Source organism: Panthera tigris, chromosome X, assembly GCF_018350195.1.
Source record: "Panthera tigris isolate Pti1 chromosome X, P.tigris_Pti1_mat1.1, whole genome shotgun sequence".
In the NCBI taxonomy this organism is placed as follows: Eukaryota; Metazoa; Chordata; class Mammalia; order Carnivora; family Felidae; genus Panthera; species Panthera tigris.
The window spans coordinates 60,281,367-60,304,877 of NC_056677.1; the positions used below are offsets into that span (position 1 = coordinate 60,281,367).

Here is a 23,511-nt window from a genome sequence, read left to right on the forward strand (position 1 = left end):
TATGTAAATAAAATCATTTGTGTCTAGCTTCTTTCACTTACTGTAATGTCTTTGAGAATTGTTGAAGTTGGTACTGGTATCAGTAGTTCATTCCTGTTTATTGCAAAATTGTATTCCACTGTATTAATGTATTACCCACTTATTTATCCATTTACCAGTTGAAGTACATTTTGAGTTATTGCCAAGTTTTGGCAGTTATAAAAAAGGCTACCATAAACATCTAGGCATAGGTTTCTCTGGGGACATAAGTTTTCATTTATTTTGGGTAAATACCTAGGAGTGGTATTTCAAGCTCATGTGGCAATTGCATGTTTAACTTTATAAGAATCTGCCAAACTGTTTTCCAAAGTTGGTATACCATTTTGCATTCCCACCAGCAGTGCATGAGATTTCCAGTTCCTCTACATCCTCCCCAGTACTAGGTATTGCAATTTCTTAAAAGCCTTTTTAGTGTGTATGTAGCAGTATCTCACTGTGGCTTTAATATGCATTTCTTGAATGATTAATGATATTGAGCATATTTTCACGTGCTTAATTGACATTCAGTGTGTGTGTGTGTGTGTGTGTGTGTGTGTGTGTGTGTGTTTATATGTGTGAAATGTCTTTTCAAATCTTTCCCTCATGTTTTAACCTGGATTGCTTGCTTTATTGTTGAGTTGTGAGAGTCAACACTGTGTTCTGGATACCAGTCTCTTATCAGACCTATGTGCTGTAAATATTTTCCCCAGCCTGTGGCTTGCTTTTTACACTTTGATAACAGTATTTATCAGAAGTTTTAAACTTTGATAAAGTCTGATATATCAAGGTTTTTCTTTTATGGATCATACTTTTTGTTAATATCTGTGAAATCTTTGCCTAATTAAAGGTCAGAAAGATTTTCTCCTGTACTTTGTTCTGTAAGTTTTTTAGTTTTAAGTTTTACATATAAGCCTATGATCCATTTGTATTAATTTTTGTATATGGTGTGACTATTGGTATTTATAAAGCTCTCTTAAATATGATTATCTCTGATTATTATTTATTTTTGTTAATATTCGTTTATTTTTGAGAGAGAGAAAGAGAGACGGAGCATGAGCAAGGGAGGGGCAGCGAGAGAGGGAGACACAGAATCCAAAGCAGGCTCCAGGCTCTGAGCTGTCAGCACAGAGCCCGTTGCGGGGCTCGAACCCACAAAACATCAGATCATGACCCGAGTTGAAGTTGGATGCTCAACCGACTGAGCCATCCAGGTGCCCCACCTCTGATTATTATTTAAAAGAAAACTTGGGGACGCCTGGGTGGCTCAGTCGGTTAAGTGCCCAACTTTGGCTCAGGTCATGATCTCACAGTTCGTGGGTTCAAGCCCTGTGTTGGGCTCTGTGCTGACAGCCTGGAACCTGGGGCCTGCTTCAGATTCTGTGACTCCCTCTTTCTCTGCCCCTCCCCTGTTTGTGCTCTGTCTCTCTCTCTCAAGAATAAATAAGCATTTAGCATAACACTCTCCAGTTCCATCCACGTTGCTACAAAGGGCCATATTTCATTCTTTCTCATTGCCACGTAGTACTCCATTGTGTATATAAACCACAATTTCTTTATCCATTCATCAGTTGATGGACATTTAGGCTCTTTCCATAATTTGGCTATTGTTGAGAGTGCTGCTATAAACATTGGGTTACAAGTGCTCCTATGCATCAGTACTCCTGTATCCCTTGGGTAAATTCCTAGCAGTGTTACTGCTGGGTCATAGGGTAGATATGCTAAGTGAAATAAGCCATACAGAGAAAGACAGATACCATATGTTTTCACTCTTATGTGGATCCTGAGAAACTTAACAGAAACACATGGAGGAGGGGAAGGGAAAAAAAAGAGGTTAGAGTGGGAGAGAGCCAAAGCATAAGAGACTCTTAAAATCTGAGAAAAAACTGAGGGTTGATGGGGGTGGGAGGGAGGGGAGGGTGGGTGATGGGTATTGAAGAGGACATATTTTGGGATGAGCACTGGGTGTTGTATGGAAACCAATTTGACAATAAATTTCATATATTGAAAAAAAAGAATAAGTAAGCATTAAAAAAAAGAAAACTTGGAGGAAGGCACATCGGGAATTTTAATCCTTATTTTACAGATGAGAAAACTGAGGATTAGAGAAGTGCTGTGTGACTTGCTCAAGGTCCCACAGCTGATAAGAAGTGAAATTGCACAGCAAGAGGTAAAATTGTGATGAGAGACTTCAGGTTTCCTGCTGTCCCAGGCCGGTACTTTTGAAGCCAGGCAGCTAGGACTCACGTTAGCGCCCTGGAAAGCAAAGATTCCCAATGGAAATCTGAGCAACCAATTAGGCACTGAGATAAGAGACACAAATGGTGGACTAGCCCTGACCAAACTCAGACTGCACTTCTCTGACTGACTTGGGGTTATACAACTGAAGAGAGCCAGAAGCTGGCCTGGCACCATGCTCAGGTGATAATGAATGGTTGTTTTTTTGTTTTTTGTTTTGAGAGAGAGAGAGAGAGAGAGAGAGAGAGAGTTGGGGAGAGGGGAAGAGGAAGAGAGAATCAAGCAGGCTCCATACCCAGTGCAGAGCCCAATGCAGGGCTCAATTCCACAACCCTGGGATCATGACCTGAGCCAAAGTCAAGAGTTGGGTGCTCAACTGACTGAGTCACCCAGGCTCCCCTCAGTGAATGCTTTTAGATGATGATGATGATGATGATGATGATGATGATTTGGAAAACGGTCAGATGAGAGCTCTGAAAGTAATTACAGAGTTAGAAATAGAAGCTAAGGGAAAAAGTTAAGGAAACTAATATTACTTAGACTAGAAAAGAGGCCAAAGAAGAAACTTGACAACAGCTTTAAAAGAAAAAAAAAAAAACTTGAGCTTTCTAAGGGCTAAGCAAAGGGAAATGGACTAGAAGAATCTAAGTAAAAGGGTAAATTTCTTCCTTCCTGTTGAGGATTGTTATGGACACTTAAGAGCATTTATAAACATAATAAACTCTTTTTATTTGAGCTTAGAGTCAGGGATTTGCCAAACATGGGCTCTGATGAAGGATTTCAGCATGAGGGTTGCATGACCTCTTGCACAGTGTCCTTAGAAATCTCTGGGTGGCTCCTAAATCTGCCCTATGTCCTCATACAATTTGAGTAGGCCTTTGTGGACTTCCCTGCTCCTTAGTCTTAGCATCTTTACAGGACTGTTCCAATGCCCAACACAAGCCTTACTTTAGCTCCTCAAGGCTTAATTAATTCCCATACTCCTTGGCCCTGAAGCCAAGTGGAACAATGCTCAAGGCTATAAATTTGGCTCAGCATGCCCAGAAGGGCCTAAAATGCTGGCTAGTCCAAATATGATACCAATTCTTAAATCCCCTGTTTTATATCTAGCATCTGCTTGCACACCTCCAATTATGGGAAGCTTCATTCATCCCCATAGAAGACATAATACAATGAACTTTGGACTAGGAATAAGGAGAATTGGGTTTGAGTCCCAGCTCTGCCACTAACTTGCTGTGTGATTTTTGGCAAGTCCCGTCACATTTATGGACCTATTTCTTTATCAGTAAAATGGTAGTGGAGGAATCTCTTTGTTTTAGTTTATGTTGGTTTCATTGCTGTAACAAATGGCCCTCAAAAATTCAGTGACAAGAAGTTTGTTTCTTTTTTTAAATTTTTTATTTAAAAAAATTTTAATGTTTATTTTTGAGACAGAAAGAGAGAGAGCATGAGTGGGGGAGGGACAGAGAGCGAGGGAAACACAGAATCTGAATCAGGCTCCAGGCTCTGAGCTATCAGCACAGAGCCTGATGCAGGGCTCAAACTCATGGACCATGAGATCATGACCTGAGCCTAAGTCAGACACTTAACCAACTGAGCCACCCAGACACCCCTGTTTATTTCCTATGCAATATTCATGGAAGGGGTTCCAGATTAGAGAGAGAACTTTGCTCCATGTAATTATCTAGGGACCCAGACAGAACTGATGGCAGTTCTTCCAGTCTTAATACATGGCTTGCAAGATGACTTTGCAGTTGTAGCTCACAGGAAAGCAGAAATATCATGGGAGTTTTTTTATGGTCCAGGCCTGGAAGTGGTGTGTATCACTTTTATCCACACTGTATTGGTCAGAATTCAGTCATATGGTCATACCAAAGTGTTTGACCAAAGTGGTGGAGAAATGGAGTGCAGCCATGTGGTGGCTAGCTAGAAGGTCCCACCATAGACTTGATGATCTCTAAAGGCCCTCTGCCCCAGCTCTGAAACTCTGGGTATGTTTATTAACTAGACTCCTGGTTCCCACATTGCCCTGCTACAAGTGCTTTGAAAATCACCTAACTTCTCTGACCATTAGGGACTAGAAGGATGGCAATGAGGCAAATGCAATGACCCCTGTGAAAGGTCAGAGAAGAACTGAGATACCAACTGCACCACCAGGTACCATATTAAGTTAAGTTGTCTTTGTGCTTCTTTTCTCTGCAGCCTGGGTAGGAGCCCTCTCAATGGGCATGATCTTCTTCTGTTCTCCCATTGTGAGTATATTCACTGATCGTTTGGGCTGCCGAATCACAGCAACTGCAGGGGCTGCTGTCGCTTTCATAGGCCTCCATACCAGCTCCTTCACCAGGTAAGGCTAGGAGTGGCTGGCCATTTGCCCAAGGCTGAAGGTAGGCTTCTTTCTGGGCTTCAACTAGGGATACTCATTGAAGAATCCTCTGTGGTCCTTTCCATGTAGAGTTCTCAAGACTCTGCTCCTGAGAATCATTGTACAATGGGATTCATCTAGGTAGGTTCTCCAGGACACATTGATATATAATATCCCCAAAAGAGGACCCAAGAGTTCCAAAGTGGTGGATGGAGCCTAAGCTTGAGAGTTCATGAAACTGGGCCTAAGTCCACTTTTGGCCACTAAATGGCTATGGAACAATATATTAGTACCATTCCCATATCTGGGCCTCAGTTTCTATATCTGTAATGTGAGGGAGTTAGACCAGATGGTCTTTTCAGGTCTCTTCCAGCTCTGCCATTCTATTCCCTCTTCCATGTGCCACACAATGCATGACCTCACTTGCCTTCCTGGAAATGAGCTTCTGGAGTGAATCCATGTGAAACACCTACCATTACAGGATTCCTGAGGGAATCTTATATTGAAAAAGAAGTCAGCTGAGCCCAAGGCTGTTCAGCATTTCTGGCTCCTTTCCAGGTATTTTTGGCTGCCAATGTATGGATAATTTGGGAAAGAAAAAAAAATAATGTATTGGGCATAAGAAAGGATGTTTAGCAGCATCCCCCACTGGGGTATAGACCTAGCACCCAGCTACCCAGCTAGGCCTAAGCTAACCTCAAACTACAGTGCAGTTGGTCCTACTGGCAAAACTTGGTAGTATCAGGCAAGAAGCAGGCTATAAGTTAATGTTCTGGTTTCTTTCTGCCAATCCTGCAGGATCATGTCTGCAGGCGAGGGGAGAAGTAAAAACCCTCCACCATGCCCTGAGGAATATGGGATTCCTAAAGAAGTCTGTTGGCTTTCAGCCAAAGATGTTTTGGAAGTTGTTATACCTCCTACTTCCAATCTTCCTGGGCTGGTGTATGAAAATGCTGGCCTGGAGACATGGGTTACTTGTCAGAGACTTGTTTTCTGAGCTTGGCTCACCAGAGAAGGACTATGGTTATGCTCTCTAGGCCTAAGGTTCCACTCAGAGTGGAGAATAATTGTGTTCTGCCACAACTGGGCCCTCTGAGGGGGATCCAGCTTTCCTTATGACTTGAGCATTTCTGGCTACTCAGCCTACCCTCCAGCAGAGCTTGTATATGACCTACAATGATTTCTTGGCTTCATCCCATCCAATTGGGACAGAGGAGGGGAAAACCATGTTCTGCTTGGAATGTGCTCAGCCCTCCTATGGCAGCAGCTCCAAGCCCTTTCAGGAACCCTCTGGTGGTTGGCCTCATTTGCCCTCAGTAAGCTGGTGCCTAGCCCCTTGAGGGAAGGAGCTAGGCCTCAGAAGTGGCTCCAGTCTCGGCACTACACAGCAGAGGTCTGTTTTTTAAGGTTGAGCTGAGCAAAGTATAAACAAATTAGCAACATACGGATCCCATTTCTCTTCCAATACACGTGAGCTCGGTTACAGGAGGGGAAGGAGCTTAGATGTATTTTTTTCTGGCATTCTTCTTTAGGCACATTGGAGTAGGCCTTCTGTTTTCCAGCCCCTAAGCCCTTCCCCACCCCCTTTGCCTTTTCTGTAATAACATCTTTAGAGCCAAGAAACTTTCTGAATGGCTTCATGTCTGTTGGGAAAGTGGTTCTGCTTGTGACTAGAGCTCCAAGTCATCCCTCCTGTTGTCTGAATTCGGGCTCTGAGTTCCATTGGATGACATGAGGTGGGACAGAGTGCAGTCAGGGCTGGAGATGCCTTGTCAAGCCTATTCAGGGGCTTCCTTCCTTCCTTGAGGCCCAGATAGAAACAGATCCATCAGATAGCACTCTGAACCAAATCCCATGTTTTGCCCCCACTTGCCCTCTCCTTGAAGGTCTACTTTAGACCTTCCTAACTCCTCTCCCTTACACAAGGTCCCCAGACCAAGCCAATCCCAAAAAATCTGACAGAAGAGGAGCAGTTAGTTTAGCTATGTGTACCAAGTGGAGGCAACACTTTTGAAACCAAAGCTTTTGCTCATATCCAGTGAATGTAAGCAGATGAAAAGCAACCTTGCCATTTGTAATGACACGGTTGGAACTAGAGAATACTATGCTAAGTGAAATAAGTCAGTCAGAGAAAGACAAATACCATATGATTTCACCCATATGTGGAATTTAAGAAACAACAACAAAAAAAATGAGCAAAGGTGGGAAAAAAGAGGGAGAGAGGCAAACCAAGAAACAGACTCTAAACTACAGAGACCAAATTGATGGTTACTAGAGGAGAAGTTGTTCAGGGGATCAGTTAAATAGGTGATGATTAAGGAATGCACTTGTTGTTATGAGCATTGGGTGTTATATGGAAGTGTTGAATCACTATATTGTACACCCAAAACTAATATTATACTATGTTAATTGGAATTTAAATAAAAACTTAAAAACAAAGAAAAGGAATGATGATGCAGTTGTCTTACAACTGTTGAGTGTTAATACATCATCTCTGCAGCACAGACCTAGTGCTTTAGTATAAGGACTGGGTCCATCTACAGGGACCAACCGCTTGACCATGGAGAGTATTAGTTAATTAAGTGGTCAGATAAGAACTGTTGTAAAATATGTGGAGTCTTCAAAAAGAAAACAAAATTCCTCATTAGCTTGTGCGAATATTATCTAAGGGCAGATGGCTGGCCAAGGTAACCTTCCCATGGCCTTTACTCTTTTGAAACTTTGCCTTCTGTTACAGAGGCTGATGGCCACAGCAGAACATAAGAGTTTTAAGCCAGAACCTATCTTACTTGGCCAGGCCCACAACTTCTTTGAGGCTCCACTTCCCATCAAGCAACTAGGCTACTCTGAGAGGATAATCCATATCATGTCCAGCAACAGGAACAAGGCTCTGGAAGTTAAAGGGACTCCTTACTTCAGGATCCCCATGGAGATCATCTAGGACCTATAGTAAAGGGTCATGGGATATCCAGACCTTGGGCAGGGTTGGAGATAAGGTGTCTCTCAGCCATTTTCTGAAATATTAAGGGCCCCTACCATGGAAAAAGGTAGTAGAGTCCCATGGAGGATCTTGACTTTCCAGGATCTTGGCTTCTTGCAGACTTTTGTTACTTGGGATAAAGCTTTGGCTATCAGCCTACCCATGGTGTCTAGGTGAGCAGTAGGTGAAACTGTTCTAAGGCCCTGTCTTACTCCTTATGGTCTCTTATCCAGCCATTGCATAGGTTGATTCTGGCATTCTTTTGAACGATTCTCTCTGATTGGGTACTATGATTCAAACTAGAGTCATACAGACCAAGAGTCAAGTCCAAGTTTCCTGATCCTGTTATGCTACATTGGGTGAATTAGTTCTCTGAGCCTCTGTCTCCCTATCTGCATTATTATTAAGTCCTGTTCCTTGTCTTTTCTGAGGGTAAGTGGTAAGTGGGGCTGTGGGTTAAGGGTGGGGGTATGCAGGTCTCAGGAGGGTGAAGGGAAAGGGCAGACAGATTCCTGGTCAGGCTGCTGAGAATAGTTCTTGGTGTTTCTCCCACAGCTCATTAAGCCTGCGTTATTTCACCTATGGGATTCTCTTTGGTTGTGGCTGTTCCTTCGCCTTTCAGCCATCTCTCGTCATCCTCGGCCACTACTTCCAACGCCGCCTGGGTTTGGCCAATGGTGTGGTGTCTGCTGGAAGTAGCATCTTCTCCATATCCTTTCCTCTTCTCATCAAAACACTGGGGGCTAAGATCAAGCTCGCCCAAACCTTCCAGGTGCTGAGTACCTTCATGTTTATTCTTACCCTGCTTTCACTCACCTACCGGCCACTCCTACCCAGTTCTCAGGACACCCCAAACAAGAGAGGTGTCCACACCCTGTGCCAACGCATCCTGGCTCAGCTTAGAAAGTACTTCAACATGCGAGTGTTCCGCCAACGTACCTACCGCATCTGGGCCTTCGGGATTGCTGCTGCTGCCCTCGGCTACTTCGTTCCCTATGTACACCTGGTAAGGAATATTAGGGTGGGCCCAACTTACCTCTAAGAAGCTGCCCTTGGCCTGCCTGAAGTCCAGAGAATAGAGGTGGAGGACACTAGAAGGGCAGATCTGGGACCTTCGGAAAAAGAGACCAAACAGTGTTTGAAGAGACCCAAAGTGGGAAAGAACACAGACTGAGGGAAGATCTCAATGGGAAATGGGTAGAATTCATAAAGGGAAAGTCCATGCCTGTTTCCCCCTTGATAAATCTAGATAGATCTTTCCCCCTTGATAAATCTAGATAGATTTTCAAGAGAAGATAAGCATCATTGGGATTGAGAAGACTGGCTGAGATGACCCAAGGGCAGGGTTTTCTAAGAGTGTGTTCTGTGGAATGCTGGTCTTTGTGGTCAAATGATTTGTTTAGGAAACAACGTACAATCAGTCTCTCTAGCTTCATATTGTCACAATCTTTTAAAGGTACCAAAAAATCAAGCAGTAAAAGAAACCCACTTAGCTTCATTTAACCATTATCCACCCAAATTATACTGCCATAGAACTGTTGGTTATAGTCCAGATATTATCTTCCATAGATCTTGTGTTTCTTAAAACACATGTCTGGAAATTTTACATGGAAGTTAGTCCTCTCCCCTGGTGACCTGCTGTTGCCCCAGGGTATCAATTATTGGTCAGGGAATGGGGAGATTTGGGGGGAGCCCTTGGGTTTTCTTAGTTGTTAAGGCTGTATTCTGTCCTTCAAGCCAGGGCTTGGAGATACCCACTCCCTTTAGCTGTTGCTCAGAAGCCCAGAATCCAAAAATCCAAGGGATATGAAGCCTTTTAAGCAATTAGAAGTAGCCAGAAACCTTGTTCTGGATCTAGGGCTACAAAGGAGGGGGTTGAAGGGAAGGGAGCTTGCTGTGGTCCAGGAAAGCAAGCAGTAGGGGGTTCTGGATATACCAACAGTTAACCAGTCAGCTCCTTTTCTTCCCCCTGTCCTTGGGGGTCCTGGTGTTATGCTTTTCAGATGAAATATGTGGAAGAGGAATTCTTGGAAATCAAGCAGACCTGGGTGCTCTTGGTGTGTATTGGGGCTACCTCAGGCCTTGGGCGTCTTGTGTCGGGCCGTGTCAGTGACTCCATTCCTGGACTTAAGAAGATCTACTTGCAGGTGAGTGTTACCACCTTGCCCTGATCAGAGTGGTGTGGGGAGGAAAAGCCTGCCACAGATGTTAGGTTACCCCCAGCCTTTGGGATAGAATGGTAGGTCGTATCATTACTATGCCCTGGGCCCCAGCTCTGACACAACTTTGTTGTTCAGCATGGGAAAGTCAATCAAATTCCCCAAGCCTCAGTTTGCTTGGCTTTCAAATGAAGACAGTCATCTTTGTTCTGCCTCCTTCATCAATATGGAGTAAGGATCCAGTGAGAGCACTGTGTAAATCGAACCTATAAGAACACTTACAAGAAAGCATTTATTAATAATGGTTCATCCATCTGAAATAGGAAACCTGAGGCTAGGAGTTAGATGCTGACCCCCATTGAGGACTGATCTCCTTGCTACTCCATACTCTCTTGGAAGGTCTTGGGCATCTATAGTACTCTGTGGCCCAGTGTTTCTCTCCTCTAAGCCAGCAGGACCAAGTCAATCACTTCTTACATTTCCAGAGTTACTTGCACCAAGCATTGGCTCTCAAATATTATCCTCTTGATGGACGCAAAAATAGTGCCAGAAAACACAACCTTACTTCCCCTCTCTGGGCCTCACTTTCCTCATTTGTACAATAAGAATAATTCTTGCCCTTCCTATCTTACCTTACAGAGGAGTATCAAAAGAAATATAGGTGTAACCAGGATTTGGGAAGTAAAAAACTGTTATAGCCATGCAAGATTTTAATCCTTTCGACAGTAACACAGTGCATCATATTGTGGGCAGTTTCTGTGTGAACTGAGCTCTGGTCTGGCTTGGGACTACTGCTCAAGCTGTCTGTCTTTGTCTACCTGGCAGCACTACTGCCTCTCTGACCCTTGCTCATGCTTTTTGCTCCTGCAGCTTGGTTTACCACAATGTTTTCCACCAATGTGGAACCCTGTGAAGGGACAACATCAGCCCTTCAAAACATGTGGTCACAAATAATCCATTAAGAAGGTGGCTGAGTTCTGACTCTCCTGGAGAAGCCCTAAAAGCACTTCCAAGGGGCCCTGACTATTCTCATAGTAGGGATTTCTCTGTCTTCTGACAGCTTCAAGTGTTTTCCTAAATATTCTAAGATGTCTTAGACAAGAATATGATTAAGGATTTCTGTTGTGTTTAACTCTGTGTTAGATTTGCAAAAGCTGGTGAATCTTCTTTGTCAGAGCTGGGGGTGACCTTGTGGTTTATCCAGTCCAACCTCTCATTACACAGAAACTGAGAGAAAGACTCAGACAGTCATGGCAAAGTTGAATTCATATGTAGCACTTTTCTCATATTTCACTTTATACTAAGTGATGGGTGGTAGAGCCATGTCCTAGAGATAAGTAACTTGACCAAAGTCAACTCAAAAGACTGTGATTGAGATAAACCAGTTATGAAATTTTGAATTCCAGGGCAAATATCAGGAATTGCCTTATCTGGGTGGCTTTTTGTATAGGAGAATGTATGTCTTTTTCAGCTTCTTCCACATGCCACCCCTGTATGTCTTCCCTGTCAGTATCAGCAGCTCCAAGATGCTAACAGTGCTGGCATTGGGCCAGGACTTTATCTTGAGGAAAAGAGCAGCCCCTATCTAGCCATATAGCTCATTTCTCATTACAGTCCCTAGGAGAGAAGTAGGGCCCAAGCAGCTTTTGCTATCTATTGTGTAAAGTTCCAAGGGAGGTAGAGGCATTAACTAGTCAGAAGCAGAACTAGGCTTAGGACCCAGTGCTTCTGCTGATCACTTCCCCTACCCACCCAACATTCTCTCCCCTTTTCCAGTCTTACTTGATCCAACTTTGCCACTTAGAGTAATATAAAATAATCTTAGAATGTTATAGCTGAAATATATCTTTATCAATTATAGTCCAACTGCCTCATTTTACAAATTGAGGAACTGAGGCTTAGAAAGGGAAAGATGAGTCCAAACTCATCTTTCTGGCAAGTGTCTCAGGCTAAGAACACAAGACAATGGATAAACTTCTCTTGAGCTGCTCAAGATACTCCATCACAGGAATTTTCCTCCCTTTCTCCCTGGGTCAGATACAGGAGTATAGGCTTGGGAGAGGAAAGGAGTGTACATAACTTCAGGTTCTGAAGAGATACCCACTAGACCCTGTAGTTCCTACTATTGGAAAAGACAGGCACATGTATCTGATATACAGACTTCCCCTTGACAGTCTGTTAGAAAAGAAATGGTGACAGCCTGCAGGACAGCCTCACTTTAGGCCAATTCTTGAGGTCTGATTCTCAGTTTAAAGAGAGATTTTTAATTTCTGAACTTTTCAAGGGCTCATGGAGGATGTTAAGCAGCAGCTAGATACAATAAGTAGTAATTGGAGATGACAGAAATCAGTTAATGGGATCCTCTGTATTGTATAACGCTATTAACTCTTAGTTGCCATACCATTAGGGCTTGGTTGATAGGTGGATCTGGTTTTATCTTCTAGTTGTGCATGAATCTCCTAGAGGACGAGCTGGAATATCAGGGTTCTTATTCCTAGATTCCACCTAGCTATCCCAAAACAGCCTAGGCAAAGTTCAAAAAGTTTTCTAGCAAAGAGATTTCCTCACATGACATGTCCAGGACATTTCTTATCCTCTCTGAAAACCAACCAATCAACCTAACAAACCCACTGCCAGTACAACACAAAATCTTTAGGGCTTGAAACAGCCTTGACCCTCCTATCCCATCCATGTGGTGATTTGGTTATTTACCCTTACTCTGTGGTCACTTACACTTCCTGGGTAAGTTTACCCTCCTGTGTGAAACATTAGAAAATCCTGGGTCCTGTTAAGGCTTTGGTAAACAGATCAGGTCTTACCCCTGACCCTGGGATGACCTGGCTCTGCTGGCTACAGTGGGTGAGAGGAGGGGGTTTATTTCCCTGCCTGCAGCCCAGGTCTTCAGTCTGGCTCACTGACACAGGTTGCAGATGACCTTAATCAAAAGACCAACTGTGTTTCCAGTTGCTCTTCTCTCTTTTGAGTGGGAAAAACCAGCCTCTGGAAAGGCAGCTTCTTTGTTTTAGAATCATTTTGCTCAGCCCAAAGAAAGCCCAGTGGCTAGTCAGTGCCCCTGAACTTGTTTCAGCTCCCTAGACCCCCTCCTAGTGTCTTGGATCTCCTTAAAGTCCCCTTTTTTGTCTTTGCATGGTACCCAACCAAGTCCAGAGGACCCCACAGCCATGCTGAGATGGGTGGTGTGTCTCATGTCCTAAATCATAAGGAACCTGGGTGAACCTCCCAATGGTCTTCTTCATGCCAAGGTGTTTTCTTTCTTTTTTTTTTTTAATTTTTTTTTTAACGTTTATTTATTTTTGAGACCGAGAGAGACAGAGCATGAATGGGGGAGGGGCAGAGAGAGAGGGAGACACAGAATCGGAAGCAGGCTCCAGGCTCTGAGCCGTCAGCCCAGAGCCCGACGCGGGGCTCGAACTCAGGGACCGCGAGATGGTGACCTGAGCCGAAGTCGGCCGCTTAACCGACTGAGCCACCCAGGGCGCCCCGCCAAGGTGTTTTCTAAAAGTGGCCACCCAATAAATGAGCACTGCATCCTTTCTTATTTCAGCTTATTTCAAAGCTCTGCCTTCCATTCATGCCCCCATCTAATCATCATTCAAGTTATCCTCATTTCCTTCTCTTCCTCTTCTCAGACCTTACTTGGATCTGAGAACACCAGCATGATCTGATCCTAGACCCTAATACCTGGGCAGCCAAACACAAGATCAGAACAACAGCAATTTCTTTTAGCTTAGAGTCCAGTGAAAAGACAACTTCTTAAGGGTGGGGCCATGCCCCTTACCTTTTTAAAAAATGTTGATGGAATCACAGTTAAGTAGGATTAAAAACTTAAAAACTTTGAATCTTTCTTAAAAACTTTGAATCTTTCAGTGCAGGACTTAGAAAGGGCCTACGTAAGTATTTAGCCCAACTGTTTTCTCTGTTGACACTCCCTGTCCTATTTTATAGATGGTAGAAATGAAACCCTGAGAAAGGAGATATGATTTGCTATGTGGTCTTGACTGACAAGCACAACATGACCTAAGGTCCTTGCTCCTCCAGGTCATCTCCTTCCTGCTCCTGGGCCTGATGTCCATGATGATTCCCCTGTGCCGGGGCTTTGGGGGCCTCATCGTTGTTTGCCTCTTCCTGGGCCTGTGTGATGGCTTCTTCATCACCATCATGGCCCCCATCGCATTTGAGCTGGTGGGCCCAATGCAGGCCTCACAGGCAATTGGCTACCTCCTTGGCATGATGGCCCTGCCGATGATTGCTGGGCCCCCCATTGCAGGTGAGGCTGATACTACAGGGAGGGCATGAGTGTGGGAGTCCTGTCTTCCCTGGGCCCTAGCAATCCTGAATACCTCTGCTGTAAGTCCTTTTTTTACTCTTATTCTCTATTTAAGCAGCCTTGTCAAAGTGTATGAAACCTCTTACCTCTATTAGTGGAAGAGGTTAACTACAGTATATGTACATGGATTCATTTTTTGGGAACGGGCTGTTCATGGCTCTCTATCTGTTTCAGTGGGGTTTATTTTAGACAGCCTGGATGATTCCAGGAGGGTAAAGAGAGAAATGGGTTTGGCTTTTTGATCATTCTATTGGTTCAGTGTCTTCTCTCTTCCTCTTTATAAGCAAGTTATTATTTGCAAGGTAGTTGGGCAGAAAGAGAAGAGAAAGTGGACCTTGGCTTCATTAAGACTTAGAGATACTCCCCTTCCTTCTCTATTGGCTTCTGAACTAAGCCTGTAGAAGAGACTTTGATTAAAGCCAAATCCTAGGACTGGGCCAGTGAGGCTTACTTCTAGCAGGTAGTAGGCAAAGTGTTGGCTTGCTGTCTTTCAGTATTCTCAGTTTCCTTCTCCACTCTCCCAAAAGAGCATTGTTGATACCCCAGGGGACATAGGAAACAAGGAAAACCAATGAAAAGAGAACTCCACTTCTTTTCTTTAGGATTTAATGCAAATATTGATTTGTGGGTTAGCCTTCCTAGGCTAGCCAACTGGGCTAACTCAACAAATATCCCTTGAACACCAATTGTGTGCAAGGTGTTGTAAGGGCATGTCATGCTGTGTGACAGTGACAAAAGCTTCCACCCAGGCCCTTGTGCAACAGCCATGGGGCTCACTGAAGGAGGGGAGCCTCTACCCAGCCCCCAGTCCCAGAGGTGGATCCCAGAATCCACATCTCTTTCCATTTTGCTTACCATCTAAGCAGCCCAAGGGCATATTTTCCTTTCCTCAGTAGTGTTTCTGTGATCATCTTTCCTGTGAGGTGCCCCATGTTAGATTCTGAAGGTAAGTAGGGGAATACTTGCATACCATGCCAAACATATCCATGTTATTAGCAACCTATAGAAACCCAGAGGGGCCACCATATCTATAACCGGATGAAGGATATACAAACAGCCTTTCCTTAGGGTGAATGGGAACTTCAGAGAAAGGGCACCTCAGAGAAAGAGAAAATATAAACTTAGCTGAATTGTTCCATAAGAACACTCTAGCCTAAGTTGGGGGTAGAGGGTATATCACTATAAATCAAGTCAAGACTTGGCCATCTTCTGTGGAACCCTTTTGGACTAGCTTCCCTCCTAACTCCATACCTAGGAGTGACTGGAAGTCAAGCTGTAGCTTCATGAAAGTAAAAAATGGAGAACTTTAAGAGAAGCTTCATTAGCCTCTTTCATAATAATCATTAACCTCAAGGGCCTGCAACTCCATTACCTCAGAGAGGAGCCACCTGAATTTGTAACAGAGGTTTTATTTTTTTCATTGCAAATGTTTAAATTGAGGGGATCCTGGGTAAAGGTAGTGCAGGCCAAGATCCACTGGATAGGCATTGTGATGGCCCCTAAAAGAGGCAGATAGCACCTTTGGGCAAAAGGGCAAAGCTGAACTTGACTTGTCTCTCTTATTTCAGGCCTCCTCCGCAACTGTTTTGGGGACTACCATGTGGCCTTCTACTTTGCTGGTGTGCCCCCAATCATTGGGGCTATAATCCTCTTCTTCGTCCCTCTGATGCATCAAAGGATGTTCAAGAAAGAGCAAAGGGATTCCAGCAAGGATAAAATGTTGGCCCCTGATGCAGACCCTAATGGGGAGCTGCTGCCTGGCTCCCCCATCCCTGAGGAACCAATCTAATGTGTTTTCCTTGCCATTGTGTGCTTCTCCCCAACCCTTTCCCTTCACTCCACCCTGCTCAGCTTTTACATTTTTGCCATCAGCACACTTGTTCTCAAACATGCACACACAGCAGTTCAGACACCTGACCATCCCCTTGGAGCCAAAGCTCCTGTTAAACTCAACCAAATTCTCCATGTTAATGCCTTTAAATTTGCCAGGGTCCTTCTCCCAGGAGCTAGAAAAGCTTGGGATCCCCCTGGCCTTTGGAACATCTCCATACACTTTCTAACACCTGGAGATGGTACCTCCTGGCCCCAGATTGCTAGTCACCCACTAAAAGCAACTTCCAAAGGTGCTACTGTGTCCCTCGGAGCCTGGTGGGAAGACCCAAGCCTCTGTGTGCTCAGGATTTCCTTGTCATCTGTCCTTGGAAACCATTGGTAAAGGGGAAGAGAAAGGGCAGAGAGGTAAAATCAGACAATGAGCCTTGCTTAATCTCAGAGCCTCTGAGGGCTGTGGCTTCCCAAGAGCTGTGGGTGACATCACTTTACAAGTGTACAAATAGTTTCCCCATCATACAGTTGGTTAACAGTCTGCTTCTTTCTTCCCTTCATTTCTTTCCTTTACTGCTTCTTCTCCCTTCTCTTCCCCCTCTATTTCTTTTTATGACTGTCATAGATGCATGGGTGCTTGAAGACAGGAGGGATCTAGAGCTTGTGCCAATCAGCCTCACCTTGGCCCAGCCCACCCCTAACATGTCATTAATTCCACTCATCTCAGGCTGAGCCACATCTTACTTTTTGGCTAAAGCTTCTATAATTATAAACTGGAAGAGTAGAATATCACATAGGGAAAGGGATCTTAAACACCATAAAGCTCCACTCACTGATTTTTACAGATTCTCCAGGCCAGTGCAGTAACTTGCAGGCACTACCAGCTCCCCATCCTTATATTCATCTGTCAAAATGTGAAGAAATTCCTTTCATCTCAGCATGCAGAGGAGGACTGATGATGGGGGAGGGCATGATTGGGGGAGGGGCAATAGTTATTGACCTGGCAAAGGACCAACTCCTCCATCTCTCATTATTCATTATAGGTTAATATTACCATCTGGGTCAGGGCAGGAAAGGGACTGTTTTAGGGAAAATCCCATTCCCAACCTGGATCCCCCAAGGGTAGAGGCAGCAGCTGCATGTAGTGTTGAACAATTTCTCTTAGGAAGAGGGAAGCTTCCTAGCCTTTATCACTGAATGTGTCTCCCATGCTGGGCATTCTGAGCCATTCTGCTTAGCAGGCATTAAAGGTGCCAGGAAAGGTAGCATCTGGACCATCTTAATCTCTCTGAAATAGGTGCCAGATGTTCCCCTATGCCCAGATTCTGGGCAACACTCTTGCTGAAGAGCATTCCCAGCCAGGCTGTGTCCAAGCTAGCACAACTCACGCCCTTAGGAGCTCAGTTTCTCTCCTTACTTGGTCTCTTTGTGTCTCTTTCTCCCTATTCTGGGCATTTGTCTGTTGTGCTCCTGTTACTCTAATCTTTCATCACCTTCTTGTCAGGCATCCTTGGCTGTTACTTAGAGCTAACAGTGACTTGCCACCCTAAGACAGGGCCATCCCAGGGACAGAAGGATGAGGTTGCCTGTGAGGAGCTCCAAAGAAAACAGTGGTCCCCACCCATAACATTTTCCGCTACAAACAGGCAGCTGTGGCATGGTGGGCCTATGATGGCCTCATTCAAGTCCAAAGTCCTGTATCCCCTCCGTTGGTCCTAGTCCAGCTTTTATCAACCCCCCAAAGGAAAACCCACTGGCTCTTAGACCTGTGGATAGGAAGGGGCCTAATTACTATCCTGTTGGCTCCAAAAGCAGTGGAACAGGGGGAGCTGGGCCCCAGAAGCCTTGTAACTGACCACTGAAAATGTTGGAGCAACAAACCCCTGCTCTCATTCTTCCTGTCCTTCCCCCACCAAGTCACTAGAGGGAAGTTCTGTAGGGCTTCAAGGTGAAGGCCTTGAGGTGAGCACCTTTTGTTGCTCAAGGTGAAGATAGCTCTTAAAAATCAGGCTGCCAACTACTTCTCTCCAGATGAAGGAAAGACATTCACAGGTCGCAAATCTGCCCTATCAGTTGTCACATGACATAGTGGGATATCAGTTTATTTCTTCCACATATGTGCATGTACATGTGTGAGCTTGTGTGTTTTGGAGAGAATGCCGGTTGGTGAAAGCAGCTCAGTATTAATATTTCGGTAGGATGCAGCCTCTAATGCACCACAATTAAATCTAGGAAAACGAACAAAATTTGGGAGCTTGAGATCTGGGACATTTAAATCCTCAAAAGGTTGGAACAAAATAAACAGATCTAAAAATCTAGATTTGGTATGTGTGTTGCCTACAAGGGTGAAATACTCTTAACAGCAAGAAGTTTGGCTTCAGAACTGAAATTTCGTTTCAAATAAAATTTCTGCCAGGGTCTATACTCTCTGTGAGAGCAGAAATTGGAAAAGGAGCTATATAGGGGGTTTGGAGCTGGGTGGATTCTAATCTAATCTAATCTAATCTAATCTATTCAGGATTAGATTTTTAGGAGCTCTAAAGTAGAAAAGCAGTCACTTTACAAAATGAGAGCACAATTAGTGGCTGAGGCTCAGTGGAGGCCCCACCAAGGCCACCGCCTTGGGACTTACATGCCATGTTGAAAATGGACATAGACCTTAGCAACAATCCAATTTAATCCTCTCCCTTGTTATTGATGGAGAACCTGAAGGGACTGGTATAGCTGGGTTACACAGCCAGAACAGCAACAGACCCTGGAATTGAGGGTGATGCAAAAGAGAGACCTACAACAATGACAAAAGATGGGAGTAACTTGAGTCTCCCTTGTCCACGTTCTGCATTGAATTTAAGTGAGGAAACCTGAGGCCTAGAGATAGTAAGGGACTGAGCAAGTTCACATAGTTCATCAGTGACAGAGCATACTGAGACTTGGATTCAGGTAATTGACTTCCAGTCCAGTCCAAATCCCTTATTTTACAGATGAGGAAATGAACTCAAGAAGGGGGAAATAATTTGTGTACTTCATTTAACAACTTATGTAGTGAGCTCATTTCCCAAAGGATGTCAAAAGGACCAGCTCCAAGCAAAAATGAAATCTGAATAGTTTGATTTTAGCATATCACGTCTTTTCAAGATTACCCTCACCCTCAACCAACACATACATTTGGTGTTCTCTCTTCCTAAGCACTCAAGACCTTCATGCAGCCTTGCCCTTGGAAAGCTGGCCCCACTTACTGCTCTTCCATCTCCAGTAACCCAAGAGGTACAAATAAAGTCCATCTCTCTGTGGCCATACACTGAACAGGGGAGGGGTAATGAGAGGGGGATGGTTTCCTCTGAAAGAGGGTGGTTTACCATTCAGCTCTTGGCAATTTTCATTTCTCCCCTGACTTAGTGCCGACATCCATAGGCTGCCAGACTCCTCATCTCCTCCCACTGAGACTAATTACTCTGTCCTGCTGCCTGGCCCCAGGCTCTCCCACCCAAGTTATACTGCCTCCTCTATCCCCTCCTCCAGTAGCCCCAAGGCCCCACTCTGTGTTTGATCACTCAGATCATTAGATTTCAAAGCTGTGGAATCCCATAAATTTTATGAGCACATGCTTTCCTCCAGGGCCTTTTCAGGTCTGAAGAGGAAGCCAGCAGCTGCCTGCCACTTCTTCACAGCAACAGAACAGGCCAGCTGACAGGGATTACAGGTGCCCCCCAGCAAATCCCTGATGTCTGACAGCTGGCACCTAGATAGGGTGGATGCTGGTTTGAACCAGAACCCTTGAAGGGAGTTTTGAAATTTTAATGAGCTGAAATGTACAGGAGACTCCAGAGGCATAAGGAAAGGGATTAGATACCACTCCTGCAAAGGGTTGAGGAGGTTTTGCTTCAGAAGGCCCTTCAATTCCTGCCTTCCAGCTCTCCCTAGTGGTCACCAGAAGCAGAGTTCTATGACTGATTTTCAAGTCATTCAGAAATATTTTCTAGGGACCTGCTATATGTCAGGCATTCTGCTAGAACTCAGGGATTTCACAATGAAAGAAGCAGAGGTGGAGAAAACAAAGAGAAAAACACAAAAAGGAATTTATAATATCTTTTTTCTGAGATACATTTTTCTCTTCTGGATCCCAACAGCCCCACAGCTTACAGACCTCAGAGCTTTGGGATGGGAATAGGAACCACCATGGCCCTTCCAGGATGGAGGCCCCAGCATTTCCACCTTACTGTCTGGCCTCCACCTGGCCAAAGCCACCTGGGAGAACTATTCGCTCCTCAGCATTGGTTTCCTGCTAAGCCAGAGCCCAGCCAGATAAAATTAACCACTGCTCACATCTAACAAGTGTCAGAGCTTAGCCCAGCAGCACTCTTGCCTGGCCAGTAGGACTCATAGACTGACAGTACCTGTAGAGCGCCCCCAGCCATACCTGCTTCAGGGATGACAGACTAGAGACAGGCAATTGCTACCCTCCTTTTCCCACTGCACACCCACGTTACACTGCCTTCAAAACGACTGGGCCCTGGGATCCGGGAATGGGGGTGCTAACAGGTATCCCTTCCCACCAGGTCTCCATGCCTACCCTACACTCAGGGAGTGCCTGGAGATAGAGATGGGGCTGTGGTCCCGCGGGTCCCGGGCATCCCTTGGTTCTGCCACCGTCCTCTGGCTACACTGGGCGGGAAAGGGCAAGGTTCCTGCCTCCTCCACCCTGTGGCCCTCCATCCACTTCTGCGTCTGGGGAGGGTAAGAACCCGGGAGACGCGCCACAGAGATGTATCTGACCCTGCTATACTCAGATGGGAATCAGGCCCGCCCAGGGGAAGGGGGCGGGAAGAAAGGCGAGAGAACCCAGCGCCAGGTCCTGCCAACTGCTCAGAGAGCCAGATGAATAGACCGCAACCGCCGCGTGTCCCGGGCTGCGCTCCTCCTCCATCCCCCTGCCCCCACTGCCCCGCCCAGACCACCACCACCGGGGACTGCAGTGTCGCTGCCCCCACCTAGCGCTTGGTCCCGAGCCCTGGAGGCAATCCGGGCTGGACCAGCGACAACTCTGTCCTACCTGAGACCCTCTTCTCTCTTCCCCTTACCTGATCTGGCCCCAAGGCCCCAAGGTTAGAGTCAGCCTGCAGCTGGTGAAGGATCTAAGCGGTTCTGCGCAAGGGGCTCTCAGAGATGCGGGGGCCGGGGGTGGGAATCGCCTCCAGGAAACGCTTGGGTCCAGAGCAGCCATCCTCCTCCGCCTGCCTCTCCAGCCTCCAACCCTGGGCAGGGCCTGTGGGGCGCTTCCTCCACGCAAGTCAGCACAATGAAGCTGCTTCTTCCAAAGAATTGACCAACTCCTCAATCCCAAGAGTCCCCCATAATAGCTGTCCCCAGAACTCCTGGGGAGGGGTGGGCAACCACGTGGGTGAGAGCTCCCAGCTCAGGTCTGCTCCCTCACCACATGGTCCCTGGATACCACTCAGGGTGAAGGTGAGCCCCCACCAGCTGCCCTAGGTTCACACAGGTATACTAGTGGGATTTCCTAGGCTTGAGAAACCTCCCCCAAACATGAACGGACCAGATTGACTCTAAGAGCCCCCTCCTCAATTTGCTCCCCATCCGACACTCCTCCACCCTACTCTCCATCAACCTGCTTCCTTCAGCCATTTGCCCAAGTGGGAGTGGAAGAGAGGGAGAGGGTAACCACTCCAACTCCCCTCTCCCACTCAGCCACATACACTCTTCCTCCCCTAGGATGGAGTCTTCTGGGATGCTCAGCCCTGCAGTTCCATCTACCTCAAAGCCTTGCAAAGGCCAGTTTCCTCCTGTCAGTGAGACATCTTTCAACTACTAGCCTCCTCATTCGCCCCACCCCCACCCCTCATGCACAGACACACTTCCTTCTTCCTTTGGCTCCATGAACACAAGGGTCTTCCCCCCAGCATATCTGGACACAGAGACTCCCTTCAGTGATAACAGGGTGCCCTCACCTTTGGGTGGGCAACTTACAGTTCACAGGTGCTCCAATATCCCTCATCACATTTTATCCACCCCCTGCAACCCTGAGAGGCAGCTGCTCTTATACCTGCTTTACAGATGGGGAAAGGGAGGCCCTGACAAGAACTAAGTGCCAGTTTTCCAGCCCTTCTCCAAGGATCTTTCCACCCTTCCTTACAGAAAGTAGGGAGATAAGTGAATCTTTCATTTCCCCCTGACTTCTCAGAAAGTCTGCTTGCTGCTCCTGGAGTCAGTACCTGCTGCCCCCAGGCCCACTCTGTCCCCCAAGGAAAACTGGGCAGTAATGGCACCACAGTCCCAAAATGGAGGCATGAAGGCTGCAGAAGCTGAGCCAGAGTCCTTGTGCACCCCCCATCCATCCACCCACCCCAGCCTCCCCTATGGAGGGAGAGGAATGAAGAGAGGAGTATGGAAGAATAATTAGGAGTCCCTAATCTGCCTTTCCCTGGGAATACACAACACTGTCTTCTGGGTTACTCTGTGCCTCAAAATGGAGGTAAAACTCCAAAGTGAGTTCTCCTGTGCCTTACTCCCTCAGTCCTCTTATTATTCAATAAAATTATTACCACTGAGGGCTAATATTCAGGTCCTTGTTTAATGCCCAGAGACCCTGCAAAGGCCCCTCTGTCTAATTTGGTTATTGGGTGGAGAAAGAACAGTTCCTGAGTGGACCTACTTTTATGGGAAAGGATTTGTGTGTCCAAGTAGTCAACATAGCTAGCTCAAAGGATATCTCTCTTTTAGACTTCCAGTGCTTTGCTAAGCTTCAGAGACGAGATGGGAAAAAGTAGCAAATATTATGCAGTTAAAGGTAGGGGAGCTCCTAAGCCAGGAGCTATGTAAAGGAAAAGTGGAGAACATGCCTAAACTTCTGTCCATACACCTCAGTGAGGTAGAGTTTTCCTGTCTGTGACTCTCAGCAGTTGTGGCCATTGCCTTCCTCCTCGTTTCCTCTACTCCCAGGTGAGAGATTCCCTATATTTACAGGAGAGGTTGGTCATCTAGCAGTCCCCACCATTCAGTACCACATTGCTTGGTAGGCTCTAAATTCCCTGATCCCAGTAAGACCTAGATTAAGCCTTTCCTTTAGGATGAACAGCTTCAAGCATCCAAGTGGGGTCCCTTCAAGTTCAGGACTCATCTGCCAAACATGCTGGGCCTGGAAAGCAGGGGCAACCAGGTTTCAGGGAAAGTCAAGTTCTAGGCAAAGCCAGTTCTAGTTCAGTAGCTTTGTAAATAGTTATAACTAGTGAACTCTAGGAGCACTTTAAATATTATATTGACACAGCACAGGGGCTACAAACAAACTTACCTTGATTCCCTTTTTTCTAGCCAGCTGACTTCTGTCTTCATAATCATTGGTCAATACAATTGAGGGCTGTCATACGAGGAGGAAATCAAAGATCCAAAGAAGGTCGGGGTTGAAATAGTGGAGAGGTCCAGATCCAGTAATTTTCACACTGTATTCTGTGACTTTTTAGGGGATTTACAGAAGTACCTCAAAGTCATTTAAATTTCTGGGACTGGTTTTTACTTATTCAAAATTCACATGAACAACAGATAAAAATGCTGAATATTATATGAAAAACAA

At 45.6% G+C, this 23,511-nt stretch overlaps 1 protein-coding gene across 1 annotated transcript in view; it reads left to right on the top strand.

The window, feature by feature from the left end:
• Positions 1–18,499, top strand: part of SLC16A2 (solute carrier family 16 member 2) — a 142,968-nt gene extending 124,469 nt beyond the window's left edge. The window contains exons 2-6 of the mRNA XM_007089214.2: positions 4,456–4,600; positions 8,154–8,604; positions 9,602–9,745; positions 13,817–14,045; positions 15,674–18,499. Of these exons, the coding sequence (XP_007089276.2) occupies positions 4,456–4,600; positions 8,154–8,604; positions 9,602–9,745; positions 13,817–14,045; positions 15,674–15,894 (1,190 nt within the window). The 3' untranslated portion in view covers positions 15,895–18,499. The remainder of the gene's footprint in view (positions 1–4,455; positions 4,601–8,153; positions 8,605–9,601; positions 9,746–13,816; positions 14,046–15,673) is intronic.
• The last annotated feature ends 5,012 nt before the right edge of the window (positions 18,500–23,511 follow it).